The sequence below is a fragment of the Eleutherodactylus coqui genome, chromosome 6 (genome assembly GCF_035609145.1).
Source record: "Eleutherodactylus coqui strain aEleCoq1 chromosome 6, aEleCoq1.hap1, whole genome shotgun sequence".
Lineage (NCBI taxonomy): Eukaryota > Metazoa > Chordata > Amphibia > Anura > Eleutherodactylidae > Eleutherodactylus > Eleutherodactylus coqui.
The window spans coordinates 148,786,595-148,811,575 of NC_089842.1; the positions used below are offsets into that span (position 1 = coordinate 148,786,595).

Here is a 24,981-nt window from a genome sequence, read left to right on the forward strand (position 1 = left end):
AAATGTTCAAACTTTACCTCCATGTCAGGCAGAGCCCTCAAAGCACTAAAGAGTGTCATGGTCTTTCCCGAACCAGGAGGACCACACAGGACCAGAGGTTTGTGTTCTGCCAACCAAGTGTACAGGAGAGCCTCGTGCCGCACTGTATCCAGAGTGGGTACAACAACATCAGGTGCTGCCACTTTGTGAGTTTCAACTTCGATTTGAGGAACTTTACATTGCCAAGGAAGCCACTCGCCGCTGATGGACACCTATAGATTAGCAATATTGTTGCCATATACTGTATAAAGAACATTAATCACCAAAACTGATAAAAGCAATCTCATACCTCATAGTCAATGATAGGGATGTTGGGTGCAGTTGGTAGTGGAATAGTGGTGATCCTCCTGATGTACTCTCCAAGTTCTGCCCTCATTTTCAGTCGGCCATCTCCAGAGAATGACCATAGTACGGCATAAATGAGGTATCGCTACAGAAAAGGACACAAATACCAAATGAATCACCAGTTAAAACTGAGCGAAGCATTAAAATTCAGCTCTAGCCTAAAGCCACTCACCTGTATATAGCGCTCCAGCTGCTCAACTGGCATGGGAAAATCTGGGTGATTAGCGTTGTACTGGGCGATGTTACGACAGGCTTGGTGCAGCATGGAGAACAGAGAACCCAAGCAGCGCAGACGGGTCAGATCCATGATGTGTTCTAGTTTGAAGGCATGCTCAAGAGCTTTGATCACCAGCCCACTGGATGTGAAGTATGGCTGCAAAACTGTTGCAGCATCTCGCTGAATCTTTAATAAAAATAGTCAAAAGTTGTCAACAACTAGTGAAGAGGGTCACACTGCCTTGGCCTTAATATATGAAATATTACAGAAAAGTTCTTTCAGCAAGTTTCAGCCCAGGTTTCGACAATCCCTTAAAAAGTGACCCCAAAGGTTTTCTGGCTAAAATTAAAAAGTGTGAAGGGATATTAAGCAAGTGACCGATGTCCAAGTGTATACCTGCAGCATAGGAGATGAAGATTCTTCTCCCTCATCTTCTTTGCCTTTCCTCATTCGCTGAGCTTCATCTTCACCTTCATCGAGTGGAATACTGCGCAATCTCGCCAGGAAGTTGTTAAAGATCATGTCAGTGCTCAGAACATCCTCACTGAACCAGACCATACCGCATCTAGACACAGTGGCCAGAGTAGCATACTTCAAGTCCTGGACTTCAAACATGATGCGGACCTAGCATGAGAAAAGGTAAGGCCTGGTTAGAAGGCTATGGGAGAGCGCGCACACAGGACTCCAAAAAAAAAAAATCTAATTTTCCTGCACTGTTGGATTGTGAGTGTATGTAAAAAAAAAATAAAAAAAAAACAAACAAAAAAAAAACAGCACCCGGCTCCGTAAGGGCACCATAAATTAGTTTATCTTCAAATAAATTACTTTATGGTGCTGTGGGAATGTGACAGGTTCCCTTTAAATTACTGTTAGATGGTTTTTAATTTTGTTTTTAATAGTTACATCAGTTTTCTAAATCTTTCAGTCTAATAAAAGAATGTGCGTCATTCTATGGATTACAGAGTACAAACTATAGTGAAAATGTGCAGCTTTTGTGCACAAGAAGCATGCTCCGATACACATGCATTTTATTCGCTACATGTGGATGGTGTTATAGGAAGGAAAATAGATTCCAATTATAAATATCTCATACATCTCTAGTGTATTGTAATTTCTGTGTATTTTCTATAAGTCTGCTGGGACTTTAAGATGTTTTCCCATTAAAGAGCTATCCACAGGAAAGGAGCTAAAGTATCTGATTGCTAGAAGTTCAAATCACTGGGACCCCTAGCAATGCCAAGCTAGTGCATCCAAATGGAGCGGTAGTATGTATCGCTCGACCACTGCTCTATTTGATTGTATGGGAAAGGAAGAGAACTATAAGCTTAGCAATCCCATTCCTTCCCATAAAAGGGAAGGAAGCAGCGGTCACGCATGCGAACTGTCGCTCTTGTCACATGGGGCAATCAAGTACATCAGATCACAGGGGTTTCAATGGTCGAAACCCGACAATCAGACATTTTGTTTTAGCCTGTTAACGGAAAAGCTATTTTAAGGGGTAAACACAAAGTTCACAGAATTGCGTCTTAAAAAACAAGCCTCCCCTTTGGCTGCAAAAGAAAAAAAAACAAAACAATAAATTGCTACATAAGCATGTGAGGAAGGTCTTGGGAGACAATTTATCAAGTCATAAGACCTTTAAACATCCATTTAGTAGAATGAGAAAATTACATTTGGAGGCAGGCTGAGACGCTCTCCATTGGGAAGAGTAAGCAGTTTGTTATCATCCAAGACTGAGTTCAAGTTCTCAACCCATTCAGGATCCACATCACCATCAAAGATAATCCACTGGCGTTTCTGAAGCTCCCCACGGACATTGTCAATAATTCTGCAAGCAGAAAACATTTAAGGAACAGGTTTGTATTGATTAAAACTAAATCTGCAGTTCTAAAAAGGTGCCTTGTGGCGTTTGGGCCAGACTCACTTCCTGAGAACGTGGGTGAACAATCCGTCTGTCCATTCTCGGGTGTTTGGATCCAGGGTACCATACAGATGGTCTTTGCTGATGGCTTTAGGATCAATGATATGAGCAACACCTTCCACTCCTTCCAGTCTTTCTAAAGCTTTCAGCAGCACTCTCCATGCCAAGGACTTGCCACTGCCTGAAGGTCCGACCATCATCAGGCCATGGTTGATTTGAGTGATCTGATAGAGCTGAAGGACCTACATGAAAAGAAGCATGGATTGAAATGAAAGTGCAATTACATTACAGGTTCATTGCCAACATTATGTAAACTGTCGAAATTAATTTTTCATACTAGCTCTATTGAGAAACAAAAAAAAGCCTCTGTGTAATAGGTTTTAACAGTTCCTACAGTTCTTTCTATAGATCCCATTTAGACTTCAAAAGCAGTTGACTCTTGCCCTACCCTGAGGCTGGGTTCACACAGGGCGGATTTGCCGCGGCAAATCCGCGCGGAATTCCGCCGTGGCAAATCCGCCTGCGGCCGCTAATCTCGGCATTAGCCAGTCATTTTGACGAGATTTCTCAGAAATCTCGTCCACACGGGGCGGCCAATCCGCTGCGGTAAGTCAGGCTTCAGAATATGCAGCATGTCTATTTTTTTTTTTCTTTCCGCTGCAGCCGCGCCGCTTCAAAGCCGCCGCGGGTTTTTCCGCGGCGGTTCTCCCAGCGGAAATCTCGCCGTTTTTGCTGCGGCCAAACGGCGGGATTTCCGGCGGGAATCCGCCTAGTGTGACCCCAGCCTAAATGTTTCTCAGATTTATGACAGCTTGATCATTCTTTTACCCGTGGATTGTTTAACTTGTGCAGGGCCAGCACTTGTGAGGAATTTTAACCACCTAAGTTCATAAAGCGTCATAAGCAGTCTACAAATAGCATGGAGTCAGTGAGACTTCCTACTGCACGCTTCCCAATTCTAAAATGAGCAAAATGTTTACAGCAATAAATTCAAGACATAGTCTTGTGGGAAAAAATAAATAAATAAAGCATCAATCTACTCACTTCTCCCTGCAGAATAGGCAGCATTTTCAACATGACAATTTCTCTTTAAAACAATTTAGCAGACATTTACAAATAGAATGTTTCTAACCTTTTCCACCCACATTCCACCAACTTCTTCTCCATCTCCATAGGTGAGGTACATCTCTTGGCAAACCTTCTTCAGCTCCTCTCGAAGTGCAGTCATTTCACCGCGATGGTACTGAACTCCAGGGAAAACATCAGACAACAGAGAGAAAAGCAGTGGTATGTCTTCTGCAACCAGCTTGGGAACCATGGTCTCACAGACACTTTGGATCAGGATCTAAATAGGACAAAAAGTAAAAATCTCTACTGTTATACCTAGATTTACAGGCTTTCACCTTGTGATTCCACAAGGTGTGTGTCAATGTGTGATACTTATGGGGATAAATCATACTTCTTGTTCAGGTAGGTTCTCTGCAACTTCCCCTTCATCGGTAGATTCTCCACGCTCTTCCTTCTCCTTCTTGATTTTCTGAATGCGCTCTCTCTTGACATTGCCAGCGCTCACCAAGACGCTCTTCAGGGCTCGAAGACCAAAGTCATAGTGGCTCTGAGATGACAGCTGTTCATCACACAATCTGTAGGCAAGAGGAAGATTACAACTTCTAGGATGTTGCCATTTTAAAATCTAGCAACCATTACCAAAAACGGAGCCAAAACCCCTCTGTAAATACTCTATGGATTTACAGCAGTAAAAGGAGAAGCCAACTATTGTGTATCAGTCCCTTCAGGACATTGGCTAAGCTAAGAGAATGTAAATCCACATTTACTTACTTGAAGAACGGTACAATTTTGTTGGCCAGCACTTCAGCAGTCCGGAAGCCTTGAGAATACAACATAACCTGTGCAATGAGCTGGCGGTCAGGTTTGGTCATGGCCAAGCTGCGGAACAGTTTCTTCAAGTTGTCTGGCAGGTTGGATCTTCCAGCATAACCAGGATTCATGGTGATGAAGATTGCCATGTCAGGGCTGACTTTCACTTGTTTGTTCAGCAGTTCACAAGTGACTGTGAGAGCTGAAAGACAGTAGAACAGATAGTGTAATACAAAGTACAACCACCCCTAGGTAAGAAGTTTTATTATTCTGCAACAGTTTACATAGAAAACAATTTTCTTCTGGAATAAAAAGTTTTCCACCACTTACTTTTGTCTCTGTTTGGATTGGAGTGTTCCCTTAGAGCCTCCTGGATGCACTGCACTTGCTGAGAAACCGCAGACAACATGCGTTCCTCCAATCTGTTGAACTCATCAAAACAGCCCCAAGCTCCAACCTGGCACAGACCCACAAAAATGCGACCCATTGCCTGAAAGCAAAAGGGAGAGGATTGTCCAGCAGAAGCCAAAAAGCCAAGGGATCAGCACAACAACTAAACCATTCTCTACCTGGAAGTCAAAGGTTTCATCACAGTTGAAAACCAGCACGAATCGGCCAAGTTGGTGTCCAAGGGCTTTGACAGATTCTGTTTTTCCAGTACCTGCAGGACCTGTTTAACATATCCACATTAAACAGTCACACATTATACTGATACATTGAAGCTTTTTATTGACTGTTAAGTGGGATATATATTTACCAAAAGGTGACCCTCCAAGTCTGGCCTCCAAAGCCTGGGTCATGGTCAGGTAGCATCGGTCAGTCAGAGGGGTTTGCACAAGTTTATCCTGGACACCCAGATATTCAAAGCCATAGTTGAATTTTGCATTTGCCATCTGGATGGAGAGCTGCTGCAGAACCTCGGTCTGTTTTGGATCAAAGTAAAACCTCATCTGACTTAACCACTCAAATGACTTGGGGTTGTCAACCTTGAGTTTCACGAGGGATCTGGTGACATCTCTCTGGTGCACCAGTTCTGTGATCTGTGAAGCAATAGAGCCGTTAGACACATCCTAACAGACAAAAAAAAATAAAAAAAGTTGCCAGATCTAGCAAAGCGTTGCTTATTTACCAAGTGCTCCAGTTTCCTCCTCCGCAGGGGCGGCTGCTCCATCAACACTGAATCAGCCAAGACAGTCAGTGTGGCCTCCACATTGACAAGCACAGACTGCATGAAGCTGGAGTCACCTCCACCATTGGACATGCTGTTGAGAGCAGATTCAACATTCTCAGACCAGGCAATCTGAGCCGAGAGGACCACAAGCTGAGCCTATGGAGGAAAAACACAAACAAAAAACACGTCAAGTGTTGAAAAGAAACCCAAGATCAGTACTTAAGAACCAGAAGTGAGTTACCTGGTACTTGTCAATCCAGGAGATGTATGTGTCAAGATCGATAGTATTTGACTTCCCAAATATCTCAATTTCAGTCACTGACTCAGCCAACAACTTAGCCAGAGTGAATCTCATTTCTTTCTCCACAAGAGTAAGCCATTCATTGATCTTTGGATGCTCCGTTATGGACACTGGAGTCTTGAACATTACCTGTAAAGACAAACACACAGAATGCATTTACTGAGCCCTGTGGAGAGAAGATCCCACGGCCTTCATTAACATTTTAGTCTAGTCTTTACCTCTTCTCCCTCTCGTGAAGAGATTCCCAGCACCACAGAACTGTCTTCATTCAGAATGATGCTGGACACACCAGCAAACATTTTCTTGAAGTGTTTCTGCAGTTTGGCCACATTTTTGCTGTTTCCAATAATTTCCAGAAGATCTTCATCACCAACAAAGTAGAATCTGAAACATAGATTAGAGAAACAAAAACAGTGAAGAATATTTTTTCACATTAGCACAGAGCTCATGCCCCATATATGTTTTATAGTAAGAAAGCATCAATGCAAATGAAAGGGTAATTCTAGTTGTTTCTGTGCAGTCAAATCAAGGTTTTCCAAGAAATGTAGATACATTTGATTACGATAAATACCGAATTCTTATATGTGATCCTCAAGGATCTTTTTTGGTCAATTCTTTTTTTTACTGAAAATACATTGACAACGTTATACAATGGCTAGATGCTGTCAGTTAGTATAAGGCTAAATTGCACATACATTTCAATATAAAAATGCTTTGACATTTTTAACTTTCTCACAAACCAGGGAAAGAAGGGGGGACAGGATGGGTGGACCCAAGGATTTAAGAACTCTGTGACGAGGCCACCATTTTTAGCAAAATCTCTACATATGGACATTTACCGTCAGTGTGCATTTACTACAGAAAAAGCCAAGAGAACTTTCCCAGCTTTTCACTTTGAATGGGAGGACTGTGCACCCCTCTTAAGGACTGGACCTTTCTAAGAAGTCATGGGCTGTTCTTTTTATTAAAAAAAGAGTTTCCCCATGAAAGGAATCATTAGTTAGAACATATTTTTAAATTAATTTCAGGCCAACTAGGTCAAGTGTGCCTGAACGATACTGTTGCTAATCAGCTAAAAAAAGTCAATAGACGCCACAGCCTCCGAACTCACCGTGGAAATGAAGAACGCTCCCTTTCCAAATATTCTCCAAGAGCTTTCTGGATCTTGCCCAGTAAGTCAGCCAGTCTCTCCAGAGATCTTTGCACTCCTTGGATGTTCAGAACATCCATTACAAGAGGCGACTTTGTGACTTTCTTCATGAGGGACACAAATTCTGTACTGATGCTGTTGTAGAAACAAGACATTATACATTTAGAGATATCAATCTTATGAAGGTTTGCTCACACAAGAGGAGCAAACGCCTCATCAAATCCCAAGTCTTCATCCAATGCAAGTAAATGATCTATTTTATACCTTTTTCACGCACAGCAAAATAAATGACTGTTCTGCCTCATTAAATATAGCTAAATCTTTGTGCTGATCTGGGAAGCATCTGATTCAGACGTGTCAATATACTAAAGTATATCAAGAGAAAGATAAAAATACTTACCTCTGGAAACGCTGCGTCTCCACAGGAAGCAGGTGTTTAATGTCGGCACTGCCAGTAAAGATGCCCTCTAGGTAAACCCAACGCCTCTGGACATCAATCCACACATCGAAAAGGGACATAATTCTGTTAAGCTTATCTTCCCAGCTCAAGGCATCTTCTTCAAAAACCTAACGAGATGTTTGAATGCAAGAATAGATCCATGAAGAAAACTATAGAATTAATGTAACAAAATTAACAACATGGGTCTGCTAATGGGAGCCACTCTTACAGATCACAGTTGTAGCTCAGGAAAGTCTCAAGTGACTGACCCCCCTATAAGGTCTATATGCTAAATTATAGCATATGGATACTTCTGTACAAAATATTACCTTGTAGTAGGGAGAAAGCTTCATAGCAGAAACGCTGTTTATGTGTTCCTTGACTTTATTGAACAGATCGTCCCAGCCACGGATCAGTCGACATTTGTTCTGGTAGTTGACAAGATCCAGTTCATACGCGTTCCACACTTCTCTGATCTGAATAAAAAAAAAAATTAAAAAAAAAAGAAGATTACTGATACACCTACAAGACCAGTTGCAGCAAAGGTTTCCATGTCGAGCTGTTAAGGACAAGTAACTTACTAATGTGTGCAGAAAATACCTGTGCTGTATGTAAATATGGCCATGAGTAAAAGGCCCATTTAGACAACAATTAGCACTCAAAATTTGCTCAAAAGATAGTCTAAGTGCGCGGCCTTCGTGCACTTTTTGTTCATCGCTAACTTTTAGCAAGCAACGCTATGGAAAGCGTGCATTGCGTTCCCCGCAACCGGATTGCTGCGGGGAATGCGATGCAAACCCGCCTGTGGGCAGGCAGCCTTAGGTAGCTAATTAGCTACTTAAGAGCTTATGCAAAGTGATCACTCAAAACAGTCACTTAAACTGCTGTTGGGTGACATCACATGGATGTCGGGTGTTCTTGGGTGACATCACATGGAGAACATAATTGCTTAAAGATATTTTCTGAACCTTATAATATTCTTCTACCCCTGAAGACCTTTTTAATAGGTTTCTAAAGACTTCACATAACAGTAGAACATACAGCAAGCCAAAATGACAAAGCAAAATCCTTACCTGCTTTAAGAATTCCTCCAGAGCCATTTCTCCTTGAGCAACAAGAAGAACATCTTTAACGATTGCCTCATTCCTCTGCAGATCGACATCCCAGATTTGGCCAAGAGTGAGCTCAGAAACCACCCAATTGACGTGCAATCTCTTCATGAGCTGTTTCCAATGGCGATCTTTCAGGGCTTCTGACTTGAGCTCAATTACCAGCATGTTCACCTAGTGAAAACAGTAGATTGTTGCAAATACTAAGGTACATTCACAAATCAATTAGTTTGCAAAAAGAAAAAAAGTTTTACCTTCATGTAACCCTTCAGGAGTCTCTGCACATATTCATAGGATGCATATTGTCGTAAGCGGGCTGGAAAGTTCTTCAGCTGATTCAGCAATCCATCCAGGCTTTGTCGTAGCTGTAAAAAGGATAAGCATTGAGATACAAACCAGCCCAGATTTGTATGGCGATCTTTCCTCCAGGTGGTTACATACCTTGCGTGGCTGTACAGACACCCATGGCTGCTCCTTCATTTGGTCAATCTGTTCCCACACTTTGGAGAGTTCAGACCAGACACCTTTGAGATCTTGTAATTCTTCCAAAGCGACCTACATGGAACAAGAGCCCTCAATGCAATGTATTCATAATTTCACAGTCTGCAAGTTGTTAAAATTGCACAAAGCTCAGCAAAAAGGACAAGTCAAAATTTCACCTGAACTCGCTCTTCACTGCCACTCAGCAATCCAGTGTCTGTCAGCTCCAAGGCCTCTTTGGCTTTGGCACATTTTTCCCGATCATCTTTCAATCTGCCAAACTTTCCTTCGTATATTGTGAGGGCCTGAAGGGCCTCCTCCGGTCGCAGGCTTCCCTAGAGAATTATATAACACGTGAGGTGCAGGTTTTGGAGCCCTAAAAGTCTATGCTTTCCAGTTAAGTGCATCATACTCAAATGTGAAGTGTGAGCTTAAGGCCCTAGTTACACACTGCACTGGTGGTATCTGTCCAATGTATATATGAGGAAACAAAAATTACGGAAATACTTTCAGCATATACTTATGATTTATGTGACGGTATATCAGTCCATAAACCAAATTTCTAAAAAAAAAAAAAAAAAAAAAAAAAAACCAAAAAAAAAAATTCCAAAAACGTAATTCTACCCCACACAGTATACATTTTGTAAAGCACAGCAGGCTGTATAGCAGCACAAAAGTCCTCTGTGGAATAGGAGATAAATATATATTAATACCTTAGTGACAAAGCCAGATTTTGGAAATCTGACATGTCACTTTAACAGAAAGAAATTGACATTTTTAACCACATATTGTACTTCATTTGGGTCGTAAAAATAGTCTGATAGAATATGAGTACATTTAGTAAAAGCACCAAAATTGGAAAAAAGAAAGTCTTTTTTCATTTTCAACTGCAATATGTCAAATACGTGCAAAGATACGGTACAAATTTATGATACAATATATATTTCCATCGGTTTACTTTATTCAGAAAGCACATTGGAATTTTTTTTTTTTTAAGCATTTGGGAGACGTACAATTTAACATTAATTAGTAATATTTTGAGGAAGACTTTGTTTTCCTACACCAAGCCAAGAGTGCAAAGGCTCCTATGTGTCAGAATACTAGATACCTCCACAAATGACCCTATTTTAAAAACTACACCCCTTAATGTATTCACTGAGGGGTGTTGTGAGTATTTTAACCCCACAGTTTCAGGAGTTAATGTAATTTAGAAGAGAAAAATTAAAACTTCATATTTTTTGCAAATGTGTCATTTAACGAGTTTTTTTTTTCCCTATAGTGCAGCCCTCGGTCACTGCTCCAGGCTCTCGACTACGTTTGGTTGCCAGGAGATTTTAAGTTTCCTGGGTCCTCCCCAGCTTCTGCACTTATGTCTGCCATTTTGCAATTGGGCGCAGGCACCAAAGTTGGGGAAAAGTCTGTGTATAAAGATCCCGTCAGGGAACATTGCCACAGGCCTTAGGTAAGTAATTTCACCTCCCTTCATGGATTGAGGTGTGACGGTAGGCGATTTTTTTTCTTTATGTGATCGCCGTTATCCAATGGCTAGACAAGGGCCGTGTACCACGGGCACTCAGTGAAATCTCCAGGCTCTCAGCTACATTTAGTAGCCAGGAGCAGGGAGATTTTAAAATATTTTGGAAACCTCTGGCTTTTGCACATGCATCCGCCATTTTGTTGACGGGCAAGTGCGCAGAAGATGGGGAAAGGTCCACTGATAAATCCGGGGGCCTTATATAAGGCCATCTTCCCTCACAGATATGATCCGTGACGGGAGATGAAGCTTAAACTTTTTTTTTTTTTTTTTTAAACTTTAAAATCATTGCAGTTATCCATTCGATAACGGCAATCATACGACCGGGAACCGCATACAGCGGTCCCCGGTGATATCTCTCCGCTACACATGCTAGCCGGGAGGCAGAGAGATTTTAAAATCATCGGGCCACGAGCCCTTCTTTGCACGCGCCCAACGTTTGCGCATGTGGGGACGTCAGGTCCTGGAAGGACCAGAATGTCGCAGGACATCGTTGAGGACGGAGGAGAGTACTTTCAGCTTCCCTCATGAGGTCCGATCCATGAGGTGAGCTGAATCTTTAACTCTTTAACCCTTCCGACAACTCCAGGTTGTCGGCTACCTCTGGAGCTGTCACGTCCACAGCCCCCGCGGTTTTAATCCTCAGGGCGAACGTGTTTTTACGAACTTGAGGATTAAAGCCCACTTAGCCTGGAGGTAAAAAGGCAATGGGGCGGTCACTAAGGGGTTAAGGACCACACAAGAAAAATATCATGGCATGCAACATCACATTTCATGATACACATGCATACTCCATATGGAGCCACAGAGGAACAGAAACAGGCAAACATCTTACAGCAACAGGCTTGGTCTTCTCCCAGTCAGTTAGCAGATCAATAGTGCGGCTCTCCACTGCTCGGTCTTCCTGAACAATCTTCATTTGTAGATTTGCCACTTGCTGCTGTATGGCAGAATCTTTGCGCCGCATGATGTCATTAAACGCACCCCATTCACCCTCAATGTTGTCAATGTAGAGCCAGGAAGAGGGGAACTGGAAACGCTGTTTTTCCAGCAGACGCTGTCCATTCCTATAAAGCTGTAGAGGGCAGAATACAGTTACTCTCTGGATCTCACAACCAGTTGACAACTGGGGGTGGGGAAATAGCAAGACAAGTAAAAGGATGGTAACTTGAAATAAGTGTTACACTTACATCGACTTGTTTCTCAAACTGCTTGATCTTCCGCTTCAGAGACTGCACATAAGTAATAAATGTCACGGCATCAGATGTACTAGCAGTGTCCACAGAATGCTGCTCCAGCTCTTGACGAGACTGCAGACAAAAGATTACATTGGAAGTAAATGACAACGCCATTGAATGTCTTAAAGTTTTCCAGCCAAGAACCTTTGTGGAAAAATCAACTTGAAGATACCCAAGGTTTACCCCAGAGGGCACTTTGATACATTCTGAGCAAGGTACTTGATTTAGGGTGCTTTCACATCTGCACTGGGGATATCGCTTTCCTTCTCCATTCAGGGAGCCTGAAAGGGGAATCCCTGCGGCCAAAACCAAACAGCGTTGAGCGGATCCCATTGAGTATAATAGGGTCTGCCAGCTATCTGGCCCAGCTTTTGGTCAGAAGAAAAAGCCCTGCATGCAGAGCGCTCTCTCCTGGTATTTTCAGACAAATCCACGACAGAACCTCTGGCCAGAGGTTCTGACGCAGATGTGAAGCCACCCTTAGAAATACTAGAATACACCATGTAGGTCTGACCTTTGAGAACCCAGGAAGTTGGCCACTCACGTCATCCATTCATTATAGTGGATTGTAACACACAAGGCCACCTCACAGAAACACTCATTTTCAGGGTCAAGAACACTTATTAGTAAAAGAGTAACAGGTATTCAGGATAACTGAGACATTACAATATGCCATAAACAACTTCTTTTCACGCACCTTGGAAATCTGGGTATGAAATTCGGTCATGTTCTGCCCAAGCATCTGTCCAAATTTGCTGAGAACTTCTTTGTGCCAAGAATCGTATTTCAAGTTCACTTTGGATTGAACTTTTCCATAATCTATGATGACCGGACCAAACTCCTTCCTGGTCTCTGCATTGTCAAAGGTCCCTCTGGCCTTTCTAATCTGAACTAGTAGCGCCTGCCATTTGGTCAGATCTTCTCCCAGTCGATTGTAAATGTTTTCTGCCTGCATATCCCACAGGCACTGGTATTGCAGCCACACCTGCAGAGCAAAGACCATTTCAGAAAGAAAACTGTTAAATAAAATTCCAACACCACAAAATCTATGGCAACTTAAATGCCAAAGCATTGGAAATTGCAAAGTAATGAAAGATCAGCTCCACATATATATCAGCAATGGTATTGCAGCTTTATGGAACCCTACTGGGCATGCATTACCCTGATAATGGAGTTCCCCTATGGAGAGAATAGCTTACAAGTATGAGAGTTGTCCCAAGACCACCTCTGGAGATTCCACTGGCAAACTATTTCTCTGCTAATCTGGCATAAGTGTGTATAAAGGATTAATCGGCTTTCTGAGTTACTAGGTACCCTATTTCACCATATATTTGTACCACCAACTACATCAGATGTCCAATTTAACCCATGGCTTTCTCACCTTCACATACTGCTCCACCTCTGTGACAATGTCCATAACTGCATTGTAGGCTTCTTCTAATCCAGCAGGTCCATCCGGCATTCGGGTCAATGCATTGCGATAATACTTCTCCTCTTCTGACAGTTCATAGTGGACTCCAACCTATTGCATGGTACAGAGTTATAGCTTGTCAGGTCTAATTAAAACAATATTAAGGGTGCTGAATGCATACGGTGGTGAACCTACCTGATATCTCTGACTCTGAATTCTGGGTAGTGAGAGAATCACCGTTTTCCAGTTGAACAGTTCTTGATAAAGTTTGTATCTGCAGTCTTCAATAGGTGGATTCAGATAAATTACCTGATTGGTAATGCGCAGTTCATGGACAACATTCTGCAAGGAAAAGATAAATGAGCTCCGGTGGGAAAATTGGAGTGTCCAAGATTACATGAACCAGAAAATTCACTTACCTTGATTTTGGGTTCACCACCTGGTTTGTGGCTGACTTGGGGTGCATCAGTGTCCATGTCAACTTCTGCTTTGTCGTCAACTTGACCCATGAGAACCTGGGTCCATGTTTTCAAACCAAATTGCAGACGGACTCCCAAGATCCTTTCAATCTACATGGCGAAAGAACAAGCATTGAATGCAAGGGATACATATGCCATTTCAATATTAAAACCTACGCCATTATCAAAATTAATGAGTTTGCCCTAAATTAGAATTTTTTTTAAAACACAAACATTTCACCTGACTACAGGTAGTGTCTGGTATTGCAGCTCAACTCCACCGACTTGAATGGGGTTCAAGCGCAATAGTACATAAAACACATGGACAGGTGTGCCACTGTTCTTAGAAGAACAAACCCATGTTTTTATAATCTTGCACAACTCCTTTAAGAAAGGCTCTGTAACTTCCAAGAGATGCTTAATAAACGTATCCTGACAGACAATGCTCCCCTGGGAAACAAGTATACCTACTGCACATCTACAAAAACAAGACAGCAAAATACTATTCATGTCTCTCATGCCACATACAGGTAACTACCCTGCAAGTCACTGTCTGACCCATTATAGAGCCTTGAGACATAACTACAGTTATCAGCTAAACTGGAGAGACTCCTACGTAGGCAGTGGAGTTTTTGCTCATCGGATCCGAAAGCTTGCTATATCATGTATTTTAGTTGGCCATTAAAAGGTATCATATCCACAAGATGACTTGGTTTCTCTTGCTGGGAACAATCACATTTTGCTCTACTGGCTAACATGGTACCAAAACTTTTTTTTTTCGTTTCATCTAGGTCATTCTCGCATGGCAGTTACCTCCATATCCAGTTTGTTGACCCAGATGGGAAGGTTGGAATAAGAATGAAGGTTCAAGTCATCAACAGCCTTTTGGACTCTGTTCAGGATCTCAGAGAAAGTTTTGTTGTCATACAGGCAGGTTTCCAGAGACCGGACTTCCAAGTCAATTTTCTCTTCGATAATAAGGAGGTCGTCCACCTACAGGAAAATTAATTACAAAATTACTGCATACAACCCTCTTATGGAGGCTACAATACAAGTATAGACTGGTACACACCTTTTCTTGGAAGTTGAAGACCGTCTCTGCCAAACGCTGGACATAAGGATCAAGCTTGTAGGACTCCCACACTAGAGCAATACCCTCAGCAATGAGAGCCTGGACTTCCTTCTTAAGACCTGCAACCAATAAGCTTATGCTGTTGCGTTCTTCTACTTTCTCACACGTGCGCTCGTATGTACGGACACTTTCTATGAGCGAGATGGCAAATGGATACAGCTGGTTTGCCTGGTGGGCCTTGTTGACAATGGCCAATGGCACTCGGAACCCAAGCCACTTCAGATTGCGGACTTCTTTGGACAAGGTTATAATCTCTGGAAGGAAGTTCACTTTCAACTTGAGCACATTTCCAGACTTTCCCCTGGCACGTGTGCTCTCGATGGCAAAGATACGTCCCGCCACTCCAAGATTGCGTTGTTGAACTTTCCTTGCCCAGTCGTCAAAGATTTCTTGGGTATTGAGCTTCATGCGGAAGCTGTCTCCATCTTGCTTCAGCTTTTGTCCTTCAACGTGGTTTTCCCACCCTTTGCCAAGAACATCTTCCACTCGCTTCATATAAGCAGTGAGCTGGCGGTCAATCTGTTTGGCCCAGATTATAGAGCCAGAGACTGGAGGAAGGTCCCTGACATGGCTCATTTTACAGGCCTGGCTTTGAGGGTACTGCACTTTGAACTTGTCATGGAGAGACTCGATGTCATCTTTCACACGTTGGATAAGCTGAGTCTGATATTCACGGATGGCTCCTCTGATGTGGGGTCTAACAAACAAGGCATTGAATCGGGAGAAGATCCTAAACATTTCATTGGCATTCTTTGCTGTGCCAAGCTGATCTCTGAGACGGGCAGTGATCCTGGTCTCCACTCTGTCAATTCTTTCATCGTATCTCTTCAGTGCAGCTTCCCATGCTTCTGTGCCTTCTTTTGAAACATCTAAACCATCAACCTCCTTCACATTTTCATATGCGAGGTTTACTTCCTCAATGGCATTTGCATCTGCTGCATCAAATAGGACTTCTGCCACCTTCATGTCCTGAGGCTCTGGGACATCCCCTTGGTTCTGCTGAGCAACAGCAGTGACCTACAAAGTAAAACCAAGTTACACCCATATTAATATGCATGCAGGATATTGGAAATGCAGATGCATCAAGCATGGTCCAAGTAGTTCAAAAGAAATTCTGGTGGAAACCAAACTTGCAAGATTTCAAATACCAATTAAATAGATTGTACAAGCAAGATAATCCCTGTCCATATGCCCTCAATGACACTGGCAGACTCAAGTGGTCCACAGTTTGCCAACTTTACCCTTGGCAAAATAACCCTAACTAACCTCTTAAGAATCAGGCCATTTCTGGTCTTCAGGTTAAAACAATTTTAGGGTTTTTCATTGCCCCATTTCTATTTTCCCATCAGATCCACAGCAAAGTATGAGGCTTAGCCATGGATTCTTGCTTGGATTTTAGAGACTGGATCCGCATTAAAAATTTCCTTGTGTGAACATGCCATCAGGCATCCACTATTGTCATCTTTGGCGTCACTGCCAGCATTATGTACAATTAACACATGTTAAAAAAAAAAAAAAAGAGAGAGTTGGGGGCCCCAAATACACAGGGAATAGGGGAGGGGTTGGTCCATGACTATGCTGTGTGTGGATGAGCCCTTAAAGAGCTTGTGCATCCATATACACTTTGAATATATGTGCCATTCTTTCTAGTTGGTAAGGTTATACCTGAGGTCTCAGGACCCGGACGATGACTGCTCTCAGCTGTTCATGTTGGCGCCTGAACTTCCTCATCTGGTCCAGCCGGGACTGAAGCTTTCTGTGAGCTGGATTAATCCTCCAAACCATTTTTAGATTCTCCTCTCGCTTTCGTTTTACAATGTCTCTCAGAAGAACTTGAAGTTTCTCATACTCATCGTCCCAGGTTTGGAACACTTCAAAACAGGCAACCATGACCTAATGAAGAAAAAAAAAAAAACAAACTAGGAAACATTTGTCAGAGATGAGACAAACCATGGCTTTTATTCAGAAACCGTATCACTCTTGTCCATAGGCCGTGCCTGGTGTTGTACATCAGCCCCAATAAAATAGACTTATGATTGGGTGTGTGTTTGCAGACATTAAGGGGAAGGGAAACCCTGCACTTAACCAGCCAAGTTCCTGTATAAGCAAACTTGAAGTTTATCGGTTTGCCCAATTGTGATCCGCTTTCCATTCACTGACAGCAACCAGAGATTGCAACAGATTTAACTTTAAATGCAGCGTATAATATATGTAATTGTTACACAAATTTGTATCTCCGCCTAATCCACATTTAAAATAGCTGCCACCAGAAAATAAAGGATTGCAATTAAGGACAAAGCTAATTGTGAGCAAGCCAAGTTTACGGTACCTTTTTTTGGGGGGGGGGGGGGGGGGGAGGGGGAAGAAGAGCACATAAAATGCAGTGCTGTCTAAAGGCCCATTTACAAAAAAAAATCACAAAAGTGATTGCTTTGCATAAACTGCTAATGGACACTAAGGTCCATTATAAGCTTACCACATTCATTTGCATGTAAATGAGCCTCCAGGACCTGTATGCAGAGAACGGCAGGTGTCCATTCTCTGCATTCAGGTCCTTTGTTCAGCCTTAGGGCTGCAAGCTGCATACAATGTAATCAGTGCTCCTGTGAAGAATACAGCACCATGGACATCAAACACAGCATGCTGTCTGTTTTATCTTCTCTCCTTCTGAATGATGGATTTTATGCTCACCTAAAAATCCTCGTTCAGCCGAAGAGTGAAAGATGGGAGCATTTACGATCATCGCTCATACACGATCATCGCTCAAACTATGGCTTTTGAGCGATAATCATTGAGTGTAAATGAGCCTTTACACACAAGGCAGAGCAACATTTGGAATGATTTCCTTACTTGAGACGGCATTTACAGGGCTCCTACCTTCTCAAACTCTTCATAGGCCACGTGCATGAGTTTTCTTGTACCCAAGACTTTTAGGAGCTGAGAACTAAGGTCCCTGGAAATGGCTTCAACCAGTCTCAGGGCTCTCTGAATTGGATATTTTGTGTTTCTGATCTTCCGGAGATGGGTAAAAATGGCAACAAGAGCTTGCCTGATTTTGTCCAGTTCGGTGGCAGACAACAGGTCATTCAAGGGAAAGTCCTTCATTAGAGGGTTGTAGTCATTCACTGTTTCCAGTGCTTGCTTCAGACCTGATGGGCGAGATATGGAAGAAGAAATGTTATTGGTGGTGGTTCATCTCCTTATGCCCCCAATAATTCTATAGCTACAGTCACATGACTACTTGATGTGCTGCCAGGGGGAAGGAGTTAAAGTCAGACTTTTACCTGTGTCTGTGTCAAAGCTGACAGTGGCATGAAAACGCTTTCCATGCTTCAAGATGTCCAGTGTGAGGAGAACCTCTGGGCTCTCACGCTTCTCTTGAATACGGTATAGCGCCCTCTCCAGGTTCAACCAAAAACTAATTTCTTGCAAAGCTGTTCCAGAAGCAGGATCACGGTCGAGTTTTGTCACCTGCAAAATCAGATCATGTGGTTATAGTGTAATGTATGTACACTGACATTTTTATATAGACTGCCTGTAAAGTGTTATTTAAACATCTACATAGAACCTCACTGTGGGATTGCAGGCTTCTTCAAAACACTAAGCAGGGAGCATTTACACTGAGCGAGAATCCCGCAATCCAGACAGGTTTATGCTGACCGGAAGTCAGCGACAACAAGAAGTGAACGAATAGATTTTGTTTGCATTTACACGGGGCAATTATCGCTCAATTTCGGTCATTTTGAGGGGCAATCGTCCCGTGTAAATTGCCCTTAAGTAGATCAGGATTTTGCACTGAATGTAAACAAATATTCCCATTCACTGACAGCATACGGAGATGTTAAAATTGACGAGTGATAGAAATGCAGACCATAAAGCAGGAAAATCCCCTTTAAGGTAAATTGTTCTATAGACAACTCGAATATACCTTTTGTATTTCCCTAATCCAGCGGTTTACACCGGACTGCAGCTGATTCAGGAATGTAGGGTCCTCCACCTTGTCTCCAAAGTCTGTAACTTTTGGCTTTTCGCCTCTCTCGTAGCATTGCTTGGCCACATTGGTAATGTTGGGGTGAATCATCAAGCTGATTTCTGGGATTTCAATGTTCTGCTGCAGATGTAAGAGACCCATCTCCAGCTCAGCAATCTTCTTCTCCACAGAAGGAGCCATTTTGTCCCCATCTCTGAAGGAAAGCATCAAACAATGCCTCATCACCCACTGAAATACACTTGCGGGAAAAATCTAATTCTTGCAAAAATGAGTCAATTTTATAAAGTGACATTTTTTTCAAAGACATGGTTAACCAGGTCGAGCTCAATGACAACATAAGAGGACCTCCTAGTGATGGCTGCAGGCAAGGTTTTATCATTAAAATGTAGAACAGAGGAAGGAAGAAAATTAAAGGGGCAGTCCCACCAAAATATACAATATCCCCTACCCACAGTTTTTGCATTCTGTAGTCTCCAACAGTCCCACTGAAATAATGGAGTGGTGTGCAAATGTGTGACCTCTGTTCACTGCGGAACGCTCTGGACTGCCGTTCCATATCAGGGGAGGTCCAAGCAGTTAGGCGCCCAATGATCAGTAGGTTATCCACAGTTTTGTGGTATAAACCCATTAATCTACATAACAAGTTGAGTCACTTAGGTACATATACAGGGGTGGACAAAGATATGGAAACACTGTATGAAATGCATGTCTTAAGTTACATAGGATTATAAGTCATATTTCAATAAGACTGATTTTAAGTGGCAGTAATATGACACAGATGCTGCCAGGCAGAAGGGAATATATGCCTGAGCAACAAGGTTCCATTGGTCAGGGGTTTGAGCCACTCAGCTGCTGTTACCAGCTGGCTCCAAAAACCGCCCAGAGCAGGGCAAGAGGTGAAGTAAACACAAATTTGGCAAGAAAGCTCTCAGCCAAGCAGGAGTAGTAAAAAGGGCAGCTCAGTGCTAATGATTAAAATCCCATGCCTTTTTTTACGGCGTTTCCATTTTTTGTCCACCCCCTTTGGTCCTCCCGTGACAGTTTTTGCAGAGTGAGACTGTGTAAAAGACAGGAGTGAAAGCTGCTGCAGAATCTCTTCAGAAATGTAAAGTTTCCACATAAACTACATTATTTAGATTAATACTATGTATACATGCATCACCTTTCCTATAGTGATGCAGAGTTACATCTTACATTATACTTCAGAGCTGCACTCACACCTATGATTGGGTGAAGGAAAACAGAGAATTTGAAACTATGTAACAGCAAAGCAGAGTTTTGCTCAATGTCCGGTATAGAATGACAGTTCACTTAGTAGGACCCAGGAACCTAGATGAGTGACAAGTCTATACAACCCCCCCCCTCCTCTTACCTGTCTGCTTTGCCCGATTCACGGATGTACGATTTAAAGAAGGGAGCGACAGCATTGCTGATGAAGGAGTGTAATGTTTCATAAGGGGAATCCTCACTGAGTGTCAGAACTCGCAGCTGAGAGGAAATGGGTTTGTCAGCGTCGATGACAAGTGTCCTTTTAATGAACGCCAGGCTGGAAGACCAAAAACACAATAAAGATGAAATGTGTACACCAATTAGCCCAATGTCCACAGGCAGATTTAAATCGCGGAATCTGCGCAGTGCACCCATGTGGACGAACTGCAGTTCAAGCTGCCCATAGGGAAGCATGGGCGTCCGAACTGGAATTAAAGCAGGCGGATTTGTTTTGTGGATCTTTCGGCCTGGAAAACAAATCGCAGCATGCTCCATTTCAGTGCGGTTACCGCACGGACAGCTTCCATTGAAGTCAATGGGTGCTGTCTGATTCACGGCACACCCACAGCCGACACTGCAGAAGTCCCGCTGATCCCACAGGAAAGCAGATTTACTACAAAATAAATTGCACTGTACATGTCCAACGGCAAGCCATGAGGATAATGAACAGTACAGTGAACCCGGGAGTAGCGAGGTCTGCGCGGACGCCGCAGCCTGCAAGACACAGGTACGCAAGTAATGGGCCATTTACACAGGATGATTATTGCTCAAAGCTCGTTAAAAATATATAGATATAGCTAGCTATATTCTCAATTTTCTTGATATTCATGCAGTGTAAAGGCTCAAAAATCACTCACAGATTGTTAAACTGGTCACTTTAAAAACCATTGCTGGACCGCAGGCTTGTAGTTTTGTGTAAACACTCCCCATTTCACATAGAAGGTGAAGCGCTAAGCGAGACGCCTATGATCCAGCGGTGAAGTCTGTCAGTGTAAACACTCTGTACGAGCGTTGACGACCTTAGCGGTGACATCAGCGCTCATGCATTTACAGGACTGCCGTCCCTTGTAAAAGGGCTATTACTTGCCGGGAAGGCATGAGGCAGTTCTATAATACCCCCCACTGCTATGTTACCTGTTGGACTTCAGTCCATAGTGGATGTCGATGTTGACATTATACGAGATGAATTCCCTCTCCTCTTCTCCTTCATCACCAACATCCTCTGTGGAGACAAACAATAAGTGTCATTGTGATGAGAGGGTGACATTAATCGGTTCTACCCCCATCAGTCTCCATAGTCCTGGCGGCGGTCAAGCAGGACCTTGCAAACAATTTTCTGTCCCGAGAGGTCATGTCTCATGGCCATCGCTCAGGGTCCCGCAGCCCCTATACTGGGATCCTTACACAGGGGAGGCTTAATACAAATGCAGCCGTGCTCCGTTATAGTACCACATGCGGCCTTCTAGCTCACACACTTGCGCATCCCTATTTTTGGTTTGTCAATGAGCGAAATGCACGTCACATATTTGCCTGTAGATTCCAGGTGGTAAAGCCAAGGATTAGCCACACTGCGCCCGGGAGCCCCTGTGGATGCACATCTGTGGCAGTGCCCACGCTGTCTAATGGGGCTGTGTTCACACCACATTCAGCACGGCTGCTGGTAGATATCGAGGGTGCTGAATATGTCCTTTTGGCATCCACCAGGCTGGTATACGTCTACATGTTCTCTTCCTGTTCTTTACTGTGTCGTCAAGTAAACACAAAACAATATAATTTTTGCATGGAGATTCTATAGATTCCATTGGCAACTGTATGGCATATAACTGCTTGTCAGCTCTACATGTGGGCCATAACCTGTAGACTTCCCTGGTGCCAAATACAGCCGGCGGCACGGCCCGATAAGCTGGCATGCCTGGCAGATCTGGAGGCCTTAATGAGCTTCCAGCTGCCATGCAAATTTACCAGCACCCTGTGATCACATTGCAGGGTGCCGATGAATGACAGGAGAAACTACCTCCCCCCATCAGCTGCTTACATGTTGTGATCGCTATTGATCATGGCATGTAAAGAGTTAAACGATTGGGTCCGGTTTCTCCGCTCGCGGCTGTCATCTGGCGCCTGGCTCTTCCCTGCACAGAGCTTAGATTAGGCAGCCTAGCCTAAGGCCCCATTAGTGATTGCTAATGTCGTAACTGTCTGAAAACGTCAGTCCACTCAGACCCCGCCCCCTTGTCTACACACTTGTATAGCAGAGGGAGGAGTAACATCTGCTCCCTCTGGAACAAGTCACTTCATTTGTCTAAATTAATCTCAACCACAAAAAAGGAGCAATTTCCGCTACAATTCTGGCACAGCGCCGGTAATTAAAGCTGAGCTCTGATTGGTTGTTTAATCAGAAACTAGTTCAATGTTCCTGACTGACTGTTCTTGGGGCGCAGGGGCTACTATTATCAGTGGGCTCTTTATTTGGTTATTTATGTTTAGTTTATATGGATCAAACAAACAAAAAAAAAAAAGTTTGTCTGCAGCCCCGCCCCCGAGGAACTGAAGCAGTAGGGTCACTGCCGGCAGGATGTGTTCTGTAGTTCTAGCTGACGGAGCATCATGTCCCGGGGCAGGGAATGACAGAGACAAAGGAATCATGCTGTTGGTGACGTGTACATATAAAGGACTCCTCAGATCCACAGGACCCGGGGGCAGAGGTCGTGGGGGGAGGGTCCTGAGGACGCATCTATACAATCAGCGATTGGGTGCGGACAGTTATCCTCACTTGCCTGTGGCGAGATAAGAAAAGCTCCTTTGTTGGCTGATCACATCTTTTATACAGGCCGAAAGAAATACATGTCCGCTCGCCAGAAGTGCGTCTCACCGTAAATGTGATCTGCGTGGGACCAACTGATTGTTCATCGCCGCTAGCAATCATCCGTGTAAACGGCAGCCACGAGCGCCAATCAGCATGCTGTCAGCCACTATAGGTTAGATGGCAGAATAGTTGCCTGTGTAGACGGCAGTCAGAGGGGCTGTACCAGGAACAGTACCACAAGATGGGCGGAAACGTGCTGATCGGTGGGGGGGGCTCATCGCGGAGACCACCGCCAATTATGAGAACTCCTGTATCCCTGTCACTCTGGGGGTCACTTCTCCCACAGTGACATCACCATAAAGGGAGCGCTGGCCAAGCACGTGCTGTCAGCGCGCCATTCACTGCAATGGGGGTTGATGGTAATGCCTGAGCGGGTGAGGCTTGGGTATAGCGCAGTCTCACTTAACCCCCTTCATGACGCGGCCCTTTCCTCCCCACTCCCCGTTTTTTCCTCCCCCCCCCTTAAAAAACCCATAACTCCTTTATTTATCCATCGCCGTCGCTTTACGCTTGTTTTTTGCGGGACGAGTTGTATTATTCAATGGTGCTATGTAATGTACCATATAATGGAGTAAAATGAAAGAAAAAAAAAAAAGACATTCCGCCATCTTTCAGTGCATCTTGTTTCTACGGCGCACAAACTGCCACAAAAACAACTTTATTCTTTGGGTCAGTACGATTACTACAATACCAAACTTGTGGAGGTTTTTTATACTATACTACTCTTTTTTCAAAGACATTTCATTTTTTTCAATTATTTTCTGCGGTCATTTTGTGCGTGCAATAGCTTTTTTATTTTTCCGTCGACATAATTCAGCGAGGGCTCATTTTTTGCGGGATCTCCTGTACTTTCCGTTAGTACTAATTCTGAATATATACAGTTTTTGATCGCTTTTTATTGCGTTTTTTCTGGGAGACAGGGTGACTGAAAAAGTGCATTTCTGGCGTTTTTTTTCTGATGACGTTCACCATGTGGGGTAAATAATGTGGTACTTTGATAGATCAGACTTTTATGGACGCGGCGATACGAAATATGTATTTTTATTTTATTATTTAGACTTTTTAATTATAGATATGGCAAAAGGGGACTACAACCAGCAATGCTTTGATTGCTTCTGCAGTATGACGTAATGCTATAGCATTACGTCATGCTGCATTCTGACAGGCAGCCTATCAAGCCACCCCACGGGGATGGCTTGATAGGCAGTCTCTCAAGGCAGCCCTGGGGCCTTTCAGAAGGCCGTCAGCCATGACACCTACACAGCTCCCCCGATCTCACCACAGGGGTGGGCCGTACGGGACCCCCAAACAGCGTTCTGGAGCTTTAAATGCAGCTGCCAGATTTGACAGCAGCATTTCAAGGGTTAATAGCCACGATTGGGCTATTGCCTGCGGGTGTCAGCTGTAGTAAACAGCTGACGCCCGCGCTGTACGCAGAGAGATCGCCCCGCGACCTCTCTGCATACATACCCCGACGCTCCAGGACGTAAATGTACATCCTGGAGCGGGAAGGGGTTAAAGTGAACGGAGCGTCTGTGCACTTTCTTCAGTCTCCTCTCCGCAGTAGAGGGCGCAGTAAGGCCCAATGTCCACGGGGGGGGGGGGTTTGATTTGTGGTATCCCGCCCGGGATATCCACAAATCAAACGACCTGCAGGAAAGCATGGGCGGCCGCAAATGAATTAAAGCATGCTCCATTTCAGTGCAGATCCCGCATGGACGGCTTCCATTGAAGTGAATGGAAGCTGTCTGATCTGCGGCCCATCTGCAGCTGACACTGCGAACGGGCCACGGATCCCGCGGGAAAGCAGATTTATCATTTTTCTTTTAAATCTGTACTGCACATGTCCGACGGCGAGCAGCGTGACCATCTGCAGTACAGCAAGACCCAGAAGTATAGAGGGCCGCACGAACACCGCAGTCTGCCCACACAGGTACGCAGGGTCAGATTCCACTGTGGGCTCCCGCACGCAGAACCCAACCCGTCTGTGGACATAAGGCGGGGGCAGGAGGGACACAGGACCCCCGATCTTAAG

The 24,981-nt window shown here is 43.8% G+C and overlaps 1 protein-coding gene across 2 annotated transcripts in view; it reads right to left on the bottom strand.

Moving 5' to 3' along the window:
- Positions 1-24,981, bottom strand: part of LOC136632780 (cytoplasmic dynein 1 heavy chain 1) — a 49,935-nt gene that overhangs the window by 24,185 nt on the left and 769 nt on the right. For both annotated transcript variants that reach the window (XM_066607945.1, XM_066607944.1), the window contains exons 2-37: positions 21,218-21,305; positions 20,187-20,360; positions 18,752-19,007; positions 18,108-18,294; positions 17,701-17,972; positions 16,489-16,716; positions 14,764-15,840; positions 14,505-14,684; positions 13,653-13,802; positions 13,429-13,575; positions 13,204-13,344; positions 12,520-12,807; positions 11,775-11,894; positions 11,420-11,659; positions 9,230-9,385; positions 9,012-9,125; positions 8,825-8,935; positions 8,535-8,744; positions 7,791-7,937; positions 7,423-7,589; positions 6,984-7,157; positions 6,091-6,256; positions 5,813-6,001; positions 5,530-5,727; positions 5,158-5,440; positions 4,970-5,070; positions 4,731-4,890; positions 4,362-4,602; positions 3,982-4,165; positions 3,655-3,867; positions 2,526-2,764; positions 2,273-2,429; positions 998-1,225; positions 557-787; positions 329-469; positions 18-251 (exon numbers count right to left, since the gene is read on the bottom strand). In XM_066607945.1, coding sequence (XP_066464042.1) covers positions 18-251; positions 329-469; positions 557-787; positions 998-1,225; positions 2,273-2,429; positions 2,526-2,764; positions 3,655-3,867; positions 3,982-4,165; positions 4,362-4,602; positions 4,731-4,890; positions 4,970-5,070; positions 5,158-5,440; positions 5,530-5,727; positions 5,813-6,001; positions 6,091-6,256; positions 6,984-7,157; positions 7,423-7,589; positions 7,791-7,937; positions 8,535-8,744; positions 8,825-8,935; positions 9,012-9,125; positions 9,230-9,385; positions 11,420-11,659; positions 11,775-11,894; positions 12,520-12,807; positions 13,204-13,344; positions 13,429-13,575; positions 13,653-13,802; positions 14,505-14,684; positions 14,764-15,840; positions 16,489-16,716; positions 17,701-17,972; positions 18,108-18,294; positions 18,752-19,007; positions 20,187-20,360; positions 21,218-21,305 — 7,592 coding nt within the window. The remainder of the gene's footprint in view (positions 1-17; positions 252-328; positions 470-556; positions 788-997; positions 1,226-2,272; positions 2,430-2,525; positions 2,765-3,654; positions 3,868-3,981; positions 4,166-4,361; positions 4,603-4,730; positions 4,891-4,969; positions 5,071-5,157; positions 5,441-5,529; positions 5,728-5,812; positions 6,002-6,090; positions 6,257-6,983; positions 7,158-7,422; positions 7,590-7,790; positions 7,938-8,534; positions 8,745-8,824; positions 8,936-9,011; positions 9,126-9,229; positions 9,386-11,419; positions 11,660-11,774; positions 11,895-12,519; positions 12,808-13,203; positions 13,345-13,428; positions 13,576-13,652; positions 13,803-14,504; positions 14,685-14,763; positions 15,841-16,488; positions 16,717-17,700; positions 17,973-18,107; positions 18,295-18,751; positions 19,008-20,186; positions 20,361-21,217; positions 21,306-24,981) is intronic.